The 20,694-nt window shown below is 41.0% G+C and overlaps 1 protein-coding gene across 2 annotated transcripts in view; it reads right to left on the bottom strand.

Annotated features, from left to right (window-relative positions):
• MAST2 (microtubule associated serine/threonine kinase 2) overlaps nt 1–16,890 on the bottom strand; it is a 186,746-nt gene extending 169,856 nt beyond the window's left edge. For both annotated transcript variants that reach the window (XM_083867704.1, XM_083867703.1), the window contains exon 1: nt 16,564–16,890. In XM_083867704.1, coding sequence (XP_083723830.1) covers nt 16,564–16,734 — 171 coding nt within the window. In that variant the 5' untranslated portion in view covers nt 16,735–16,890. The remainder of the gene's footprint in view (nt 1–16,563) is intronic.
• Nucleotides 16,891–20,694: the final 3,804 nt, after the last annotated feature.

Genomic DNA, 20,694 nt, shown 5'->3' on the forward strand with positions numbered 1-20,694 from the left:
ACATTTGCACAGAAAAAGCACTAAAAGAGTTCTGATACTGGAATAACACCCAAGTCTGTTGCTCTTGCCTGAAATCTCTCATTGGGGTTAACACACTCAGCCAAATGGGAGAACCAGATTGTCACAGGAGATGCAGACAAAAGACAAGAAGCCAAACGTGCTTCTCAGTTTGCCTGATCATACCAATATCCCCTGTTAAAATCCTGATCTGGTAATTTCAGAATAGAGTTACAAGGATCCTTCTCAGTCCTCATTGCACAGGAAAAGTTCCAATCAATTAAAGCAGGAAATAATAGAACAAGCACATAAACCACTGCAAGGATTTTCAGAAGCTTTTTTGTTTCCCCATTTTTCATTTAATAGTGCTGCAAGAGAGCAACACAGGTCTTTAATCTACAGAAGGCAGGTGAATACTGCAAGTGTGGATTTGTGACTGCCAGGTGAAGCATCACACAGTCAGCGAGACTGACACATCAGATTCAAACCAGTAATAAAAATTTTCCAGGGATAAAACTTTTCAAACTCCGTTTTTATGGCCTCTATTTAAAATGTAACAGATCATGCAAAGGACAATTTCTTGCATGTAACTGTGTTATAATTAAATCAAAGACAAACTGCCTCACAAACTCTACGACAAGCAAAAGCACTCAATTGTGACTGACAAATATTCAAGTCTGCAGGTCAAAACATGTTAAACTGTTAGCCAGGGGGTGGGGAATCTACACAAAAGTTTTCTATGAACAGGAAATCCATTAATAAGAAAAATGAGAAACCTTTTTTATGAAGCTTAATGAGCATAACAACCTTAGGTCATCTGGAAGTGAATCCTGGCAAACTGTTGGAAGGAAGAATGAAAATTTAACTACAATAAGCTGTCCAAGAATTCACTGTTATTAGCCCATCTTGTAAGGAAGATAACCCATGAGCAATGTAACTTGAGGGTAACTTGATACTTTCTGAATTTTTTGAAAGCACCAAAAATAGTCAACATTGAAAGTTGCATTTTCTATTTTTTAACACAGAACTGTTTGTCCTTTAAAAGATAAAAGCCTGTTGTGTCAGGGCTGTGTGCATATCTGAGCAGCATTCTTTTTCTTCTCAGCCTTTCCTCATTACTTTATATAATCTTGTGCATACCCTTAATGACAGATAAATCTGATCCTGTCATTAGGCCTGCTCTAATATACTCTAAAATACACTGAAAATTAAAGGCCTGGAGAACAGATCACAGACCAAATATCTATCTATATAAGTAGCAATTAGCAACGGAATCATAGTATTTATGCTTTAGTATTTAGCACTGAAATTTGCCTTAACTTTCCAGTCTGGACATTACACATTGGGAGGAGAGGGCCAGCAGTTTATCAGGAAGCTGGGGTGAGCCCACATGTGACCAAAATTGTAGGCTAAATAAGAATTTGCAACTAAGTCTCTTTTTAACTGTATCTGCTTAACTTATGTACTCGCCAGCAGCGCCCTGAAAAATGTCAGAGACAGCAGAATCAAGGAAAATTACAGTAAATCTACATGGCCTCTTAGGGGCTATAATGTATTGGTTTATGACATCAACAACAGAGAAAAGCTTTACAGAATGTATTGCATTATATAAAAGTGTCAGTATTTTAAAGACAGAAGGGAGTTCTACACTATTTTTCTCTGTAGTAGATTTATTTGAAGAACTTTGGAATAAATTTCAACATTCCCACAACAATAAATACATAAACTGAACTTAGTGTCAATATGAAGTTTTTAAAATTACTGCAAAGACAAATGTTATTTCCCACAGTGACGTTTTCAACACATCATGCACACATTTACAATTCTGAATACCTACAGCTTCCTCTGTACACTCATCTGCAGTTGTAACACAGATGACAGAAAAGTTACAAACTTAAAACTTCCTGTGTTAAAAAAAATCCCAGAGTCAAAACCAAACAAACAAGTAATAAAAAGAAATGCTCCCTAAAAGACCCAGTATCAGAAGCCTGTACTATCACATACACCCCCCTTATCTTGTTCTTCAATGAGATTTCTTGTTAACTCTTCAGGAAACAACTACAAGGTATGTTTGATTAGAACGAATGAATGAGAAGATTTAATGTTTCATCAGGGAAGTCAGTGCTGTTAACTTTGTTGTGAAGTGTCCCAGCTGCAGGATCACATGAAAAAGCCTGTTAAAAAGAAAAGGTAAATATTTATAACTCTGTACATTATTAGCCCCTTTCTGAGGCCCGCTGAGATGCAGAATCGTTTTATTCCTAATGGAACCACAGTCCAGAAGACAAGTTAATTGATGATTAAATTGTATCAGCTCGAATGTTTGGTGCTTACATGAAAACATGAATGGATTAAACAGAGTGTTCAACCCTACTTCAAGATCTCCTCAACAGCCAAAAGGGAAGAGTTATTCTTGAACTCAGCTCGTAAATGCCTAAAACCAAATGAATTTCATCAAGGGAAGAAAAAGAAACAGAGACTCTAAAGTCTGTATCAGACTTCACAGAGGCTCAAAGAAACCACTATCAATCTATCAAGACTGCAAACCCCACACAAGGCTCAGTAGCTGCACTGACAACAAAACCAGTCTGAACAAAGACACTGAGCATTAAAGGCCACATCATTCCTTTATCATTGCTCTTCTAGCATGAGTACTGCAAACATTAAAAGGTTGTATTGAGCAGGGAAATTAACTCCTGGCCAGATAAAACAAAACAACTCTATAATTCATCATCCTTACTCATACACTGTAAGGATTAAAAGAAATATGACCCCCCCAAAAAAAGGGATTTGTAATAAAATTTTATTTAAGACATCAAAACACCTTCTCTCTCAAGATTTTCTTTCAATAGACTCAAAAGATGTGGCAAGCATGTGATGTGTCCCAACATCACAGACTGGGATTACTGCAAGTTCTCTTGAGCATCCTGTGTGTTATCAAATACTCATTTATCTTCTCTACTCTTGTCTATTAGGTTTTACATGGTTAAATAAAGGTGCACATTTAGATTTGCTGAAGACCCTAATCCACAGCATCAGCAAACCAAACTCTTCTTGTTTGTCAGTTCCTCACAGATTTATTCAGATATTTATTACACAGAGAACACTGTGCCTCAGCACAACTACACTGTGAGACAGACTAGACATGGAACTGCTCACAGAACCAGGCAAGCAGCAGAAACTGCATTTTCATCTATGCAGGCAAAGAAACCTATGATTTCATATTGGCTATAAAAAGGAGACTTACCAGAGGGTTCTGCAGGGCACCTTCATTCCCTGCAACACTGATGCTCACTTTGGAGCTTTCAGATCTCCAAATATATTGATTTTTGTGCACATGACATTGTCTAACTGTCTCGTCCACAGGGAAAGAACAAACCAACATCAAATATCTACCTATACCTGTGTAAACTCTGTTTAATGCTCATTAAAATGTTACAATCTAATTAATTTTTATTTGGAATGTAAACTCCCTGGATTTTTAGGGACAAAGATTAACAAAACCTAGCGATAAGTTTTAAGTTCGTTCTATTTACACAAACAATTGCTTCATAGCAATAGAACCAGGAAGAAAGTTTCATCTGATTTTATTTCAGCCAGGAACCTCCAGGTTGAGTTGGAAAACCTAAGAGATGTTATCTGTATTAATATTTGATTTTTGACCCAAAACAATATAAACTTTTCTATGTCTAAGGCACAAATAAAATATATTTTAAATTAAAATACTAGCTGAAAATCCAAAGTTTGACACGTGAACAATAACAGTGTATTAAAATGCATGTGCTGTAGAAAAATTACTTATTTACTAATAATGCAGAGTTCTAATCTTGTTTTGCAAAAAGCAATTTTCAAAGAAAAATTTTTAAGGTTCATTGAGTTTGAATTTCAATCTCGAATAAAAGTATTTATTGGTCCAATATGAGATATTGCCCTTAAAAAACTGTCCCAACACCAAGGAGGCCAGAGAAAAGAAATCCAAGTCCAAGTGCTATTCCCAGGCTTATTTCAAATGAAGTTGCTTACAAAGAAAATTAAAAAGTAACTCATAAATGGAACTTTGGTGGAGAGTCACTCAGGTGAACTCAAGGGGATTTTGTAATCAGACACTGAATGGCTGCTTACAGATGGGTAATACAATTTTAAGACTTGATCATAAGTGTTAAAGCTCACTTGAATAACAAATATTGCACAAAGAAAAGTACGAAACCAGAAAACAGACCAGGAATTCACTTTAGCAGCACTAATTTTTTTCCCAGGAAAAATGCTCCTTATAGATCACAGATATTACCTGAATAGCAGCAGTAGTGAAACCATCTGTAGTTAGACAAAGATTACTGGCAAAATAGAATATAACAAAAACCAGTGGACTGCTAAGAGTTAAAACACTATTTGTTCACATACATGACAAAGGGAGAGACCAAGATACAATTTAATCTGGTGTTATCATCACTGAGGAGGATCTCTATTTGGAGCATAAAAAAAAATTGTGAAAGTTCTAAACCTTTGGCATCAATATTTTTGTTTCTATGAAACATCTGCAACCTTCTCAATTCCTACCACAAATGAGATAAGCAGATCGATTCAGAGCCAAACATAAGAAGCACTTGTGTAAAGTTTTTCCTGAGAACAAATTTTCCCTGAGATTCGACAGCAGATCTGCATGTACAGAATGGGGAATAAAAAATTATCAATTTATTATAAAACTGTAAATAAAATTACCAGTGGTTTTAGACCTAAACAAAATTATGTCAGCCCTTAGACACACAATAGGTGCTTAGTCCCTAGCCTCTCTGAACAGAAATCCCATTAAATTGCAGCAAAGATAAACTAATTCACAATTCTTATCAATGCCTGCACAAAGAAATGGAGACTCTGTAATCTGCACAAAAGCTTCTTCTCACCAAGCAGGGTAATACAGTTCCATCACAAAGGAACAAAAGCCAAAATTTTTTTTCAAGGACAGGACATATTTCTTCCCTTCTGCCTGAGAACAGAAACAATGCCCAAGTGTTAAGTTTATGAACAACACTGTGCCTTGAGCTCAAAGACTGGAGTCAGCAGACACTTCTGCTAAAGTGTCTGCTAAACTGGCAAAACAACCCTGTAAACAGATTCTCCTCTGTCCTAAAAACAAGGATTAATGTAAATGTCAAAGAATATAAAAATAACTAAAATAATGAATAATTTAACTTTCAGGGTCATATTTTTGCCACCTTCATACTGCACAGGTGCAATTTAAGTCAATTAATAAAGACATAGTTGCTACTAATAAGTCACTGCATCCATCTGTGCCTGGATATTTAAATATCTAAATGCCTTCAGTCACTGCAGTAACCATAGAACTCATTTAAAGGCTTTTCTCTAAAATAGTGATTATAATTTATTCATTTGTTCTCTGATCTTCTGGTGCTGTCCAGAACACTCAACATCAGTTCTGACTTGAGTCCCTTGTTTCCTTCTAAAGGTCTTTACTAAGGCTTCATATTAAAATGTTATTTTTATAATAAAATGCTTGTAAATACACTAAATATTGAATGGTGTGATATTAGCAACTAATAAACCTGTTTCAATTACTAGGCATTCCATTTCTGAGATGATGTTTCCTTGCTCTGGAGTATTATAAAAGCTCCTTTACAATAAAACTGGAGTAAGATACAGTGATAAGAGCCGCTGCTATAGCTCAGTGAACAGAGAACACACAACTACCAGATTAACTGAACAAACATCAAAGAAACATTGCTAGACATTAAATCATTTCACTATCTGCATTTTTTCCAAGTAGCACCCCACACTGACACTACACACTCTTGTCCAGTTTGGTCTTTCCTAGGGTTTAACACTTTGCTTGCATTAGTGAAGTTGTGTTTTCTGAAAGCTGCATGGAAGACAAAGGCAGTTTTGTCATTTGTGCACTTGTTTCATAATGACAAATGGTATTTTAAGAGAAACAGAGTTTGATGATTCTGAGCTCTATGCCCTTCAATGCAAAGAGAACCAAATCTCTAGTTTAGCACCTGGGATATCTGGAAATTGTAGGATCATATATTAGTTTTGGTTAGAAGAGATCTTTAAAGATCATCTTGTTCAATCCCACTGCCATGGGCAAAGAACACCTTTCACTACACCAGGTTATTTAAAGTCCCCTCCAACCTGACCTTGAACCCCTGCAGTGTATCACCACTCTCTTTGTAAAAAATTCTTCTTGTATCTCATCTAAATTAACTCTCCTTCAGTTTAAAACCATTACCCCTTGTCCTATGCCATGAGCCCCCACCAAAAGAACTCCACATGTACAGGGACCGAGCCTTCCTGGAAACATGAAACTACATTTAAACTATTTGCAGGGTCTAACTCAGGTGTTTGTGCAGTTCTTCTGCAGGTGTACAACCCTGAGTGGGATGAAAACAACCTGCAGAGGCAGCAGCACCAAGCTCCCATCATAGACAGTACCAGAAAGGCACATTAGAAAACTAATGTATTAGAAAACTAGGGTTTTTAAAGCATTATTATTGAGTTCAAAGCATGACAGCTGTATTTTCAAAGGATAAAAGGAAAACAGGCTTGAGCATCAATTAATCAATCTGACAAGTACTTCATTTCATAGACGTCTTCAAGCTTCCTGAAATGCAGCTGAAATGTTTCCTCAAGTTTTCATTTCACAGACTGAATTCCCCTCACTCCTTGGTGGAGGTACCTTTTCCACTTCATTTTTGTTTGGATTAACAAAGTAAAACAAAGTGTCTCAAGTCTGGATCTAACTGCACACGTAATTTAGTCTTTAGCAAAACTGCCTTCTGAATGCTGCAGGCCAGCATTTGTTTACTATTGTAACCTTTCTGTACATTCTCTCCCATCCTGAAAGACAATCTGCTCTGTGAACTCTTCCATCAAATCCCACAGGGGAAATTCAACAGGGATGGCAGGACCTACACAATCTATTACTGGTTTTTAATCCTGTTGTGCTGGCAGCTAACATATCCAAGTGATAAACACACACAGTGTGTATCGAACCAATTTCCACAAGACAGCTCACAGTCACTGCAAGAAGTTAGGATCAGCTGAATGAGCCCCTTAAATGCAAAAACTTCACTGGAAATCTCTCCTGAATGGATTGCTGGGTGTTTGTACAATGAGCAGACACTGGAAGGTGCATTCCAAAAGTGCACTGAAAATCAGCTTCTTATTCTATCCCTTGTTAAGTATTTTTAGCATTAGCTGAATTAGCTGATATGTCAAACACCTACAAGAGCTTCAGAACACAGCATGACTCAGTAAATGTCAAGACAAAAATCAATCAATTAACTAATTAACTTATTTTGGCTACAAACAGCTGAGAAAATTTATGGATTACTTCTCACACCATATAACAAATCTTTAGAGAAAATCTTCCTATATAGACAGCTCCTGAAGACGTGTGGACTGAAACTGAATAAGAAATTACATTACAAAAATTCTTACACTCCTCACAGTCCACCCTCAACAGTGCCATCTGCTTCTGCAAATTTAAACACATACATGGAATGTTTTGAATTGCTGTCTTGCTTTTACATTCATGAAACTCCAGACCAACTAAAAGGTTTTAAAACTTGTTTTATTGGTAGAAATGTTTACTATATGTATAACAAAAAGTGAAAATATTTATGATGCAACTCCATTAGCAAAGACAATATTTTTCTTGGGAAAGAAAGAGAGCATCATCCTATTTTCCATGTACATAATGGACTCCATTAACACAAGAGCAATTTCAAATAGCAAAAAATTATAAGATAGACTTCCAAATTATTAAAAGACTAGGCCGTCTGTCTTGAACCCTCTTCTCTCACTGCACTGTAATGTGTATTTATAACAGAACATTGGAAAATAACTTCTGACAGATTACTACATTTAAGGTTCGGGGGACCTAACTGTAAGTTAAATAAAAAACTCACAAAAGACACAGCTTAGAGTAAGAGCAAATTAAAAAGTTCCAAGTCTGGTTTCAAAGGTAGTTTTTTGAGTGTCCATGCTTCTTCCTTCAAAGAGTATTTTTACCAGGCTTCAAACAGTACTATACCACTAAAAAATACACTAACCACAGCACATCATTATTTGATGTGGAAATGAAATGACTGAGACTCTGTGTGACCTGTCCATTTATCTATTGTGGTTCTTGAGGAATAAAGTCTTGCTGGGGAATAAAGCCTTTTGGTTTAGTCTCAAATCATTCGCCAACCTGGTGGTCTTCACTGCTTTGTTAGCTTCAGCTACTCAGCTTCCATGAATAGGAATTAAATAAAACTTAAAAAAACCCCTTTTATTCTAAATAAATGCCTATCATCATATCTACAATAATCCGCTGCCTTTCTTATACCACCAAAGCTATGTTGGCTTATGGCAGGTAGCACAGGCAATAAAAAATATCTATCAGAGAAAAATAAAGAACTGCCCCTTCTAAAGAGTCTTAAGAACTACCTTGACAGGCAGGGCTACATTTACACTCTGTGCTGCAAGAAGGCAGATGAGCTTGCTCAAGAAGTCAACTGCTAGGTGTAAGGTCAGTAACACATACCCATTAACAATAAAATCCAACACAATAACACTTGGATATATTACTTAGTTTCCCAAAGCATCCAGTCAGGAATATATCCAAAATCTTTTGAGTGTTCTGCAGCTGCCTAATCCTAGCCTTGGACAGCACCCCACTGTTATCCTCAAGTACTCTGTAACAAACAGCAAGTAGCAGCAGCTTTCCCCTTAAGGCTAGTAATTATTCTAAAGAAAAGCAGTGTCACACCAAACCCAGGCACTTGTGATAGAAGAATTCAATTCTGTTCTGCTTTTGGACAAGAAATGCAGTGTACTGCATCTTTCCACTGCCTGCTTAGCTTTTTTAATATGCAAGATATGAATTAATGTGGCTAGTACAGTATTTGCTCTTACTCTTCATTTGTGACAGGAAATCGAAATCTCACATGGGTGAGCTGAATCATCTAAGCCGCTGATGCAATGCCTACCTAGTTATTGATTTACACAAGAGGTTTGTCCATTAATACTCAAGTTTGAGAGAAGTGATGATTCCATTTTCTCAGGCCAGAAAAGTGTCATCAGTCCTCTGGTGCCACTCTGCTCTTACCCAACAAGCCCATTGCAGAATCGGTCACTTGACTCCACATCCCTTTTGTCTGCGACTGGATCTATTTTTTGGCTCAATTCTATTATTATCTAATAAGCACAGTACAGAATTGATCGTTGATTCTATTCCCCTTTGCCTGCTTTTAGATGACTCTTTCCCTCAGTCACTTTTTCAGCACCCCATATTTTCAAACATTAGTAGGAAGACACAAGTGAACTCAGAGGAACAGGCCACCAGGAGCTGCCATCTCTGTTAGATGAGGACACTCATCAAAAAGGCAAAACTATGGCTAATGAAGAAGTCAGGTAGAAGCAGCTCTGGCATCAACAACAATCAGCTTATGGCAGGCAGTGAAACACACCTATGAGGCACAGACAGATTTGTTTTTTCTGGTTTCTTTTCTTGCCTCCTCAGAAAAAGGACCGAGAAGAAAACCAAGACAGAACTACACGTGTCATAAGAGAACATCTGATTCCTCTACAGCTACACCCTGGCTTCTTCATTGCCTTTATTTCTCCACAGAAAAGGGAATAAACTAGAAAATAAAGCCTGAGGATAAGTAAGAATGGCTGCCAGCCAACCATGCTCTCTGGACTCTGGTTAGCCATATCAGAAGCTTCACAGGATAGAATTCTGTATCTTTTTATTAGAAAACAGCACTTTTTTTTTTTGCTTTCTTCCTGCCTTAAGAAAAAGAGCTAGATAGCAACAAAAGAAGATGAGAAAACTAAGCCTGAGGTGTGCAAACTGTAACTGAATTTTTAATGGCAAATTACAATCACAACTTGTAATTTAGGACTCTTTACCAATGTCCTCCTTAGGAACTTTCTTTAGCTTCCTTGACTAAAGAGGCACAGGTCAGAACTACCCTAAAATCAACCCTGAACAACGTCACAGAACAGGTGGCAATAAGCATTTATGTAAACAGATGGTTCCTGGTCTTCTAGAAGTTAGCAGCACTCCATCCCTACTTTATAAGAAGGGGCAATGATGTTTACAGAATATATTTGGCCATGATTAAGCTATACTTGCTTTAATAGAATAAGTAATGTGAATAGAAAAAACTACACTTGATTGCAAATGCAAATGCTTTGCTAGCAATAACTCCATTTGATACGGCTCATGTGCTTGAATTTTGAAAATAAACCTCCATCTTCTTCAGATTAAGTTTCATCCCAGCTTGTAGGTTATGAAGTTATAAAGAACAGCTTTGAGTGTTGTGAGCTGTTACTCACAGGGTCCACGGCTGGGGGAGCTGCAACTGAGCTGTGATCCGAGAGCCAGAGCTGTAGAGAAAACCGAGAAGCAAAGTGCCAACTGAACTCCAAAAACTTTATTCTTCACTTGTCAATCAAAAGGGAAGACTCATGGTAGAAATAACCAAAGAACACCAAACTGTTCTGCAGTCTACATACAGGGCTCATCACAACAGGGGAACTGCCTTTACTAGCACTGATGTCACCTAGAGGGAAAAGAAAAGAAAAAATTTATTATATTTGAAATAGAAAAGTTCTAATTAGGAAAAAAGAAAGATCTCTCCAGTTTCCAGGCTTGCCACGCAGCAAGGAAAGCATGGTAACAGCTTCTCTGCAGCTGTGGAGACAAAATAAATCTGAGTAGCACTCTGGGGTTTGGCCAGTTTCTCCCTGCTGGTCACTGACTGCTTTCCAAAAAAGAACAGGGTGAGAAGTCAGTGGAAAAGATCCTTTGCTATTCCTTCCAAGAAAAAAAAAAAAAAAAAAAAAGAATCAAAATACAATGACAACATGAAAGGAGTAACAAGCTTTCTAACATATAGTTTATAAGTAGCCTTGGACCAATTTGCATGATTTTACTCATAGATGGAAGAGAAATATCCACATATGCATAATGTTACAAAATCTTCTCTCATATGACACACCCAACTGTGGTAATGCAATCTCCAAATTGTAAAAAGACAAATATCAAACAGTGGTGAAGGAGGAAGCTTGTCTGGGATCACGCTATTCCAGGCTGCTCCCAGAATATTACCTGGGTTTGGCAAACAGTCCAAGAACAATCAAGAGGGAAAAGCACAGAGTTCTAGAAGCAAAAGAACTTAGTGTCTTCTGTTCCAACCAAAGCTCAATTTTACATTTCAAATACTTCTACATGGAAAAGAGATCAGATAGGAGAGAATTTTTACTGCCTGTGCTAGCAGAGGCATATTCCACAGCTGAAAGTTGGCCATTAGACAAAACAAGTGCTGAAATAAGATGTCATTTAGTTTTCTAACGGCAGGAATAATTAAACACTGGCAGAGCTTTCAGAAGAGGTGACAAACACACCATGATCTAACGCTGAGATAAGAACAGTTTCTAAGAGAGGTGTTTTAATTTATCTTTCAGGAAAGCTCCACAGACTGCACGTGTGGGGAAATCACACTGGATAACCTCAATACTCCATTTTGGCTTTGGGACATAAAGATCTATGAAGTTACAAAGATAGGCGGAGAAAAAGGAATATTTTTGTTACTCTCAGAGAGCTTATAGCACTACAGTTCCAAGAGACAGTCATTGTTAAATGAATTGATTGTAAGTCAGCTTGTTCAAAGCTCAAGAAATACTTTCTATCCAAGCAGAAATTACTAAAGGTATTGTCTGAAGAACACACAGGAAGGATCTTCCTTCTCCAGGTAGGTCAAAATCAGCTGAAGGTAGCCCACTGCACTGACTGTCCTAGAGAAAAGGGCTCTCCAACACAAAACTAAGTTGGACTCAGGAGGTGTTTGGCCTTTCTCTGTACTATGTTTGCAGTTTTCCTGCTGGCATCATCCAAACATTTCCTACACAACAAACAGACACAGCAAGGGAGCCTTCAGGTTTAGCAACATTTCAGTCCAGGTCTTCGTGAGCAGCAGTTGAGTTCAACTTTATATACAACAAATGTTCTACCTACCCCAAAATCCTGCCTCTGCAACTGGCAGCTCCTCACCAGAGCCTCAGACTGCTTGTTGAGATTCTGCTACTGTTTTCCCCTTCATCTCCTATTAAATAACAAAGCCACAAAGTCATGGAATCTACTCCTAAATTCCTCCCTGGCCACCCATAGAAAGAGGGAGAAGCTTGTCACAGGTGATGGGGTCTGTTGCTGTTCCCTCACCTTGTCACATCTCCAAGCACCCCTGGGTAGCACTCTCTAGTTCCCTGCATGCCTTTAGAGCAGAAAATTCATTCAGTCATTCAGTGATGCTCAGTGCTCAGTATTCTCTATTTTTACTCTCTGAGTCTCAACCTCCATCCCACTAGACCTGCCGCAATACTTCAGTTTTCCTCACCTCTGTTTATCATCCCTCTGCTTTCAGAGGAAGACAGCATTTAGATTTGTTAGGAACACATTAGTTCCCACTCTCATGGAAAAAAATAACAAAGACATTCTATACAGACAAGTAAAAGCAAGCATCATCCCTTTGCCCCATTCCAATGTTCTCCAAGATTTTAGCTGATTTCAGGTGTCTTCCTCAGGTGGATCCAGTCCACCTATTAAATAATCTTCACTCCTAATCTCTTCCTTTGCATCTGTTACATCCCTTGGGGGAAAAAAAAAATTAAAAGTACACATATTACCTTTACCATGAAAATCAATCTCCTGTAAAGCCTGAGTCATCACTTGATACCAGAGGAGACAGTGAGTTGCTGTTTGCTACCCACCCCCTGCAGACCAACCACAGTCTGGTATAATTCCATCACAACCCCCTACAGCCATCTTTTCTAGAAACTGAAGAATCCTTTCTATGAGGACTTTGTCTTCTACCTGAAGAAAAATATGCTAATAAAAGCAATTCTGACAAATATTGGCTATGATCCATGTGAAATTTTTCACTATAAATATCACTAAAACTAATTATGTCAGCATGATATGGAAACAGCCTAGTACTTGAAATATGCCTCTGGATGAGGGTGACTGCAATTCATAAGTAACAATCACTTTCACCTCAACTTCCCGTTTTTCTCCTTCAATGCAGTCAGCAAACATACAGCGATTAAGCTGATCCTTTACAGAAATCCAAGTGGGCTGTGTTTGACAAAGACTCCCACACTCAATGAAACTAAAGCATCACAGAGTAAGAAGGACAATTCTTGATGAATTCAGTCATGAATTAATGACTGATGAACAGGAAGTAAGTTGGAGTAATTGGCTTTTTTCCCAAAAAAGAAGGATAAGCAGTGGAGTCTCATAAGGATCTCTTCTGGGATCAAAACCTTCCATATTTTAAGGCAAAATCTAGCAAAGAAGCTTGACACTTACATGACAAAGTTTGTTGACAATGCTCAAAGTTACTGAAGGTTGCAAAAGCAATGGCCAAAGATCTGAAGGAGACTTCAATGATACTGTTTAAGTGGGCTGTAAAATAGCAGGTAAATGTAAAATGGTGCATAGTATTAAAAACAAAAGTACATAATGACAAATTCTGAATTAGTTACTACCACTTAAAAGAGTGACTGGAGTTATCATAGTTCCACAGAAATGCCAACTCAATGCTTAAAGATTGTCTAGAAAAAGTATGCAGAAGATTAATGAATGAATCCTAATATGCCATGTCAGTTTACTGGGTGGCATGTGCTGAAATACTGTAGCTGGTCCTGGTTATTGTAACCCAACCCTGTCCCCTGGATTCCTGCATCACTGTCTCCAATCGGGAACACACCTGCAAAAGGTGCAAAGAAGACAAGAAGACAGCAAGGACAATGAAAGGGGTAGAGTAACTTCTTTCTGAAATGACTCTGGAAAAGTCACAAGCAAGGGATGGTAAATAAAAGAAAAAGTCATCAACCCATAAGTCACACAGAATAATGTGGATTCTCGTTTTCACTCCCTCTTCCAATACAAGAAGGAACAAGCAAGGCATGAAACCAAGCAGGCAGAAAGTTTAAAAGCAAACAAAAATAAGTGTTTTTTCCACACAAAATGTGTTTAAGCCCTACAACTCAGCCACAGGATGTTGTGGATGCTACAAGCACACATGGCTTCAAACACTGATTGGACAAATTCATAGAAGAAAAAACCCACTGGGGGCTCTAAAAACAAATATCACCTCTGGTTCAGGAAACCTATGAGCCACAAATTACTGGAGGCTGGGAGAGGCATTTCCTCAATATACACTATACTCTTCTCCACTCCAAGCATCTGTTTTTGGCAGCTGGGAGAGGCAGGATACTGGGAGAGAGGGATCCTTAATGTGCCCGAGCACAGCCATTCTCACACTCTTGCGTAAGGCACAAGAAAGTGCAAACATTAACATTATGCACGTCGGGACTATAAGCAGAGCAAAGGACCAGATTTTCAAAGGCCTTACGGTCGTGCAGTGATTAACTGCTGCAGTCACAGTTTGATAAGGACTTTTCTCAACACTGGAGTAGCTCAGCCTCTCCTAACCACAAACTTGTGCAAATGTATGGCAAACAAAGAGATGTGAATTTAACCCAGACTGGTTCCCTGCAGCTGTGCACACTATTGCACTGGCACTGCTGAGGGCACGTTACAGGCTTGGGAACAACAGGGCTGCTTGAATCAGAAGTGGCCCCAAAGGAAATACTTGTCAAGCTACAAGCTGGATCAGTGAAAATGGAGTATATCTCACTGTCTTTTGCATCTCAGAAGGCCTTTTTTACCACAAGCGCACTACCAACTACCAACATTCAAATAAACACTGAATTATTGGTATTAAAGGCAGAAATGCCGTTTGTCACATTTGTCCAACACACTCATTTATTTGCAGTTGTTTACCACACTTACAAAACCTTAAATGAAAGACAAAAGGGGAGAGGGGATGAGAAGATCTCCTTAGAAGTCTGGGGAGCATCTCACACACAGTTGAGTAGAAGGTTTCTTAACTTTAGCTGAAAAACTCCTCCTCCATCACACCGAATACCTGTCAGCACACAAAGATCTGTTCTTACCAGTCACATCAGGTCCTAGAGCACCCAAGTTAAACACAAATTAGCAATATTTCCCATTAAAAAGCCTTGTGCATCTCAAAAACTGACACTTCTGAATTTGCAGCCTTCCCTGATTTGCAGCATTGAGGTTGTTTCAGTGAAACTGCCCAAGTGTTCAGTTCATTATTCAATACACAGCATGTTCTGTGCACACGATTTGTAAGTTTCATTCACACTACCAAGTGTTCCTTCAATTTCCATGTCAATATCATAAATAATACCTCAAAACAGAACAACAAACACCTTGCTGCTGTATTTGGTTGCTCTACAAATCTGTCCATTTCACAGATAGCTGGGAAGATACCAGGTGACCTCCTCTGATTTTCGATTTTTTTCCCCTGAATAAAGATTGTAATATTCCTTAGTCATTTCAGGAAAGAATAAACATCAAAAGCAGCAGCCCCTCTTAACCACCTGGATTAACAAAGCACAAGAAAATAAAATAATAGGGGTCTCCTCTTCAAGGGCCCAGTCTGATAAATCTGTGTTCAAGAGATACCCACTAGTCAAAGCCAAAACCCAAGGCTCCTATAACTGAAGGCAATGTAACACAGCTTTTCCAGGAAAAAATATCTAAGAAATTATTTTTAAAATGGCATAAACCTGTGCAGCTGCAACAATGACGTAAACTTAAAACACCTTTTTCACAAAGAATCTAGGTTTTCTCTTTGCTCAAAAAACTGGCAAAACAGAGCAATGAATCACTGCATCCTGGGAGTCTTCACACTTGTGATGCCTTCTCCTTCTCTTCAAATAAACAAAAAAAGAGCATTAGTTGTCACCTACATTTTTCAACTGCAAAGTGTATCTCCCATTTTTCTCTGTCGTAAAACTAGGACTACCAAACGAAAGTGTTGATGATCCTAAACTTTGGTTTAGGATCTCTTTGGTCTCTCATCCTTGCAATCCTAAGCACCAGTCAGTAGATCCTATTTTTCTGGGTATGAAAGACATAAAAGTGGACATACCGAAGTTACACACTCTCACATGTAACAAGCCTGTGCATTTCCAAGTCTCTGCAAAGGTACGGTACGTTTCCTAAATAAACCACTTCTGGAATCAAGACATTAAAAATGCTGGAAAACGCATCCTAACTATCACCGCGATTAGGAGTGACCTAGGGAGGGTTACTAGAAAGATGCACTGTGTGATTCTAACAGCAGCAGCACCGGGCACACACCCGATTTCACCGCATCCTCCCTCGCCCTCCCGGCACGGGCAGACCCGGCACCGCGGCTCCCGCACCGCTCACTCAGTCACTCCCTCCCGCCGTGAGCACCGGCACGGCCACGCCACCGCTGCCCCCCTCCCCTCCCCTCCCTACTCTGGGGGCATCTACCTGCGGGCGGGAGCGCGGGCAGCGCGCCGGGATGCTCGGAGCTGCCGCCGTTCCCGCCGCGCTCATCCCCGGCCGCTCATTCCCCCCGAGCCCCGCGGTCCCGGCCCCGCCACGCGGGCGCGTCTCCATAACAACGGCGACCCCCGCCCCGGCTTTACCCGCTCCGCCGCCCCCGCGGCCCGGCCGTCCTCCGGCTCCTTCCTGCCGCCGCCCCCCAGCAGGGCGGCTCTGCGCTCTGCCGCGCTGCCGGACACCGCCCGGCCGGGCTCTCTCCGCGCCGGCGGCGGCGGCGGCGCCGCTTTGTCCCCCCGAGAGCGGCCCTTCCTCATCGCGGCGGCTTCTCCTCCTGGTCCTCCTCCTCCAGCTCAGCGGCGGCGGCACGGCCGGGGCCCCATGGCGGGCGGGGCGGGCGGCGGTCACGGAGCGCCGGGGCGGCGGGGCGGCCGCGGGCACCTGCGCGCGGGGCGCGCGGGCGCGGACATGCCGCGCGCTCCCGCTCCCGCCGCCTGTCAGCGAGCGCGGCGCCGCCCCCCCCCGCCCCGCGCGCCGCCCGCCGCCCGCTATCGCGAGAACTGCGCGCTCGCGGCCGGGAGGAGGAGCGAGATCTCCCTGAGGCGCTGAGGGCGGGCGGGGACGGGAGGGCGGGGGAGAGGCCGCGGCCGGTCCAGGTGCCGCTGTCCCGGGCAGAGGTGGCCGTGCAGGGCGGGACAGGCTGTGTCCGTGCCCGGGCAGGACAGCATCTGTGTCCGTGCCCGGGCAGGACAGCATCTGTGTCCGTGCCCGGGCTGCCTCACGGGAAGGGGCTGGGCAGTGTGAGAGCAGGATGCGCCTTGCGGGAGTGTCCCGCGGGCGTGAGGGCAGCGTCCGTGTCCCACAGAATCAGTCGCCCTCGCTGGCGACGTTCCAGAGCCGTCCTGATGCCATCCTGTGCCTGGTGCTCTGAGGGGACCGTGCCTGAGCAGGGAGGTTGGAGCAGATGAGCCACTGTGCTCCCTTCCAGCCTGAACCGTGCCGTGACTCTGCGATTCTGTGATTCTACAGTTCTGCCATTCTGTGAATCACAGGATGAGTCAGGCTGGACGGACCTACACAGTGGCTCATCTGCTCCAACCTCCCTGCTCCAGCAGGATACCCCCACAGCACGAGGAGCACGATGGCATCCGGACCGCTCTGGAACGTCGCCAGGGAGGGCGACTCCACAATCTCTCTGGGCAATCTGTACAAGTGTGTGGTCACCCACAGAATAAAAGTTCTTCCTCGTACTCAGGTAGAACTTTCTGTGCGTCATCCTGTCCCTATCACTGTGATCCGAGATCAGCTCAGGTGTCCAGCAGAATCCTGCTTCCCTGTCAGCAAATTCTTAATTGTCCCTGAAAATCTTGGGTGAGTGCAGGACTTTCCCAGTGGTTTTAACACGTGAGACAGTCACACTGGAAAAATGCCCCAGAGTTCCTCCAGCTGGACATAGTGAGATACAAGTCGCCAGTGCCGGGTGAATGGAGAACCTCTGGGCACCCCACATCCTTCCACAGGAACTCCAAGCTGCAGGACAATGTTCACCAGCTGTGGCCCTCCACTTCTTAGGGTGTAGATTAAGATGTAGTTCACCATCTTCTTAGTAGACAAGACAAACTTTCAGAGATTCATTACCTAAAGGAGTAATAAGAGAATATCATCATCTTGTGTTTCATCTCAGTAATTCACACCCTCTCGGCACTTTTGTCTTTGCAAATTATTTCTTGAGGGTTTAAATTACCAGTTTCTACATTCATTTTTCACAAAAGCAACTTCAAAGTTTTGGGGTTTTTTCTTTGCTATTACATAGTCGGGAATCTTGCTGCTGCTGCAGAGATGTAACTCATTTTTCCATTTTACCAAGCTGAAAAGGCTCATGTATCTTCAACCAGGAAATCTAATTGTATAAATTTTTTATTATTTTGTACAAAGACAATAAAAATACACTTCCCAACAATTTATTGAGGTAGAAAAATAGGAGCATTTGCAAGTAATTATTAATGTTTAAATGCTTGCTGAAAACTATTTCAGGATGCTGGATTAGTCAGAGGTCTTTTTCCATCATAATTATATATGATCTGGAAGGACAACCATGTGGAACTTCCCAGCTGGGAATCCTGCTCTAAATAAAAGTAAATAATGCAAATGTATGGAATCTTGGCATCCTTGTTAATGTGAGTCTATTAGGATGGCACAGTGCCTCATCATAATTTGGCTGGATCTTTGCCCTGTTGCAGCATAGATGCCAATTAGTTATTTGTTGGTTATGGCCTGTGGGACACCTTGCTCTGGCTCACACCTGTTCACTTCATGTGCCAGAAAGGAATTCATGCACACAGGAAGAAAAGTCACGATGGGGATGTGGATAACATTACCTGTCTAACATATTAAACAAATAAACTTGTTAGAAACAAATCTTCAGTTGTTCGTTTTAGACGGAATTGCAAATAATTGCCTTCTGGTTCTGTGTTTTGAATTAAAAATAAAAAATATCTTTCATCTCTCCAAATCAAAAAGCCATTTTGGAGTTAATAAGACATTTTATTTGTGAAGAGATTGTGTTTGGCTTGCTTCTGGCTCATTTCCTTCTCTGTTTAATTCCCATTTAGTATTTTGGACTCAAAATGTCTTTCCAGTATTTTTGAAACAAAAGAACAGCAAGGTTTCATGTTAACAGAATAGGAAAAATACTCCTCATTTTACTGATTCTCCCAGATTTTTTTCCATTTAAACATGTCACTGAATATGACCTGAATCTGCAGACCAGTCTGAATGACCTGATTTTTCTTTTCCATATGAGCTAGTTTTCTGAACTTTTATTTTTTTTCCAGCTTTAAATAAAAGTGAACAAATCATGAGAGGCTTGGCAGGGAAAAGGGGTACAGATGAATGAGGCAGAACGTAATGTGGTGCCACATCTATGCTCATGATGTTTGTCTCCAGAAATCTTCTGTCACATCAAAAAAAGAGTTATTAATAAAGGCTTATAAAGGGGATGATTCTTAGGTTATCTACACTGACTAACACAGAGCAGGGCACCACAGAGTCTGTGTAGCTCGTGTTCTGATACTCAGATAATGCAGTTTCTCTTTGCTGTTCCAGATACTTCCTTTCCTTGGCTTTCACCTTGGTTTTTTCCATATAAAAAAGATCTCAGCATGTTCTTCTGATTCAGGAGGTAGCTGAAATGATACTGTCAGGAAAAGTTCCCTTCCATTCTTCTCTAGCTGGTTTAAACGGACTTTGGTAAGGCAGAACACAGTCTATTCAGACTCACTCCATGCTTTCTGGAATGACAAATTCCTCTGCAACATTTTTATGACTGCTTAGCACACAGCTACAGCAATAATTCCTGGAGCTGGAAGAGAGATGAGCAGACTGAGGCTGTGAGGTTAAAACCTCTTTATTCCAAACAGAATAGAAAATGCTAAATAGTAGAAGTCGTTCTGCTGAGCAAGAGAATTTCCTCTTCAAAATGAAATACTTAATCATTTGAATCCCTATTAAATTTGACCATTTGGCAAAATCAGTGCCACACATAGCCCAGCTGATCACCTGCTTCCACTGTTTCCAAGGCAGAACTGCATCACTAATGCCACCAAACAAGTCTATCACTGCATCCTGTCATTTGTCATTCCTCTCACACTGTACACACAGCCTTCCCTCGCAGTATTTGCGCTCTGAACGAGACGGAGGAAATGGCTTTGGTTGTTCTGCATGTGAATCTGTCACGCACCTTCTGTTAGTGACCCAGCTCTAATGGTATTCACAGACAAGTTCTGGGCTTTACACTGGAATACTAATGCCTGGCAATTGGCAATGTGCAGTCTGGCAGGAGGGAGGCACGGGACTGCGGCATGTGGTGCTGTACCTGCACAGAATGTCAGTAATGACAAGTAATTAACAGGCTGCATGTCATCACCGTGACTCCTGCCTGTTTCTTCAACTCCATACATGTGACAGCATTCTTTCTTCAAGATTCACACCAAAAAAAAAAAAAAAAAAAAACACCAGCATGATACAACTAGAGAATAGCAGTTACAAGCAAAATAATAAATACAGGTAACAAAGTCCCACGGAGCCAGCAAGATGTCCTGGGCAAAGCTTTGACTGAGACTGTCTCATTAGTCTTTATAGAACGAAACATCCTTTTGTTCAACAAAAGATCCCTATCCCAGCCCTGCCAGGCTGGTGATGCATGCTGCCTGCACAGCACAGAAGTGCAGCCACAGAGTACAGCTCCCCACCAGCACCCCCAAGCTCCAGAGAAATGA

The sequence above is a fragment of the Zosterops lateralis genome (genome assembly GCF_965231275.1).
Source record: "Zosterops lateralis genome assembly, chromosome: 9".
NCBI classification, from domain to species: domain Eukaryota; kingdom Metazoa; phylum Chordata; class Aves; order Passeriformes; family Zosteropidae; genus Zosterops; species Zosterops lateralis.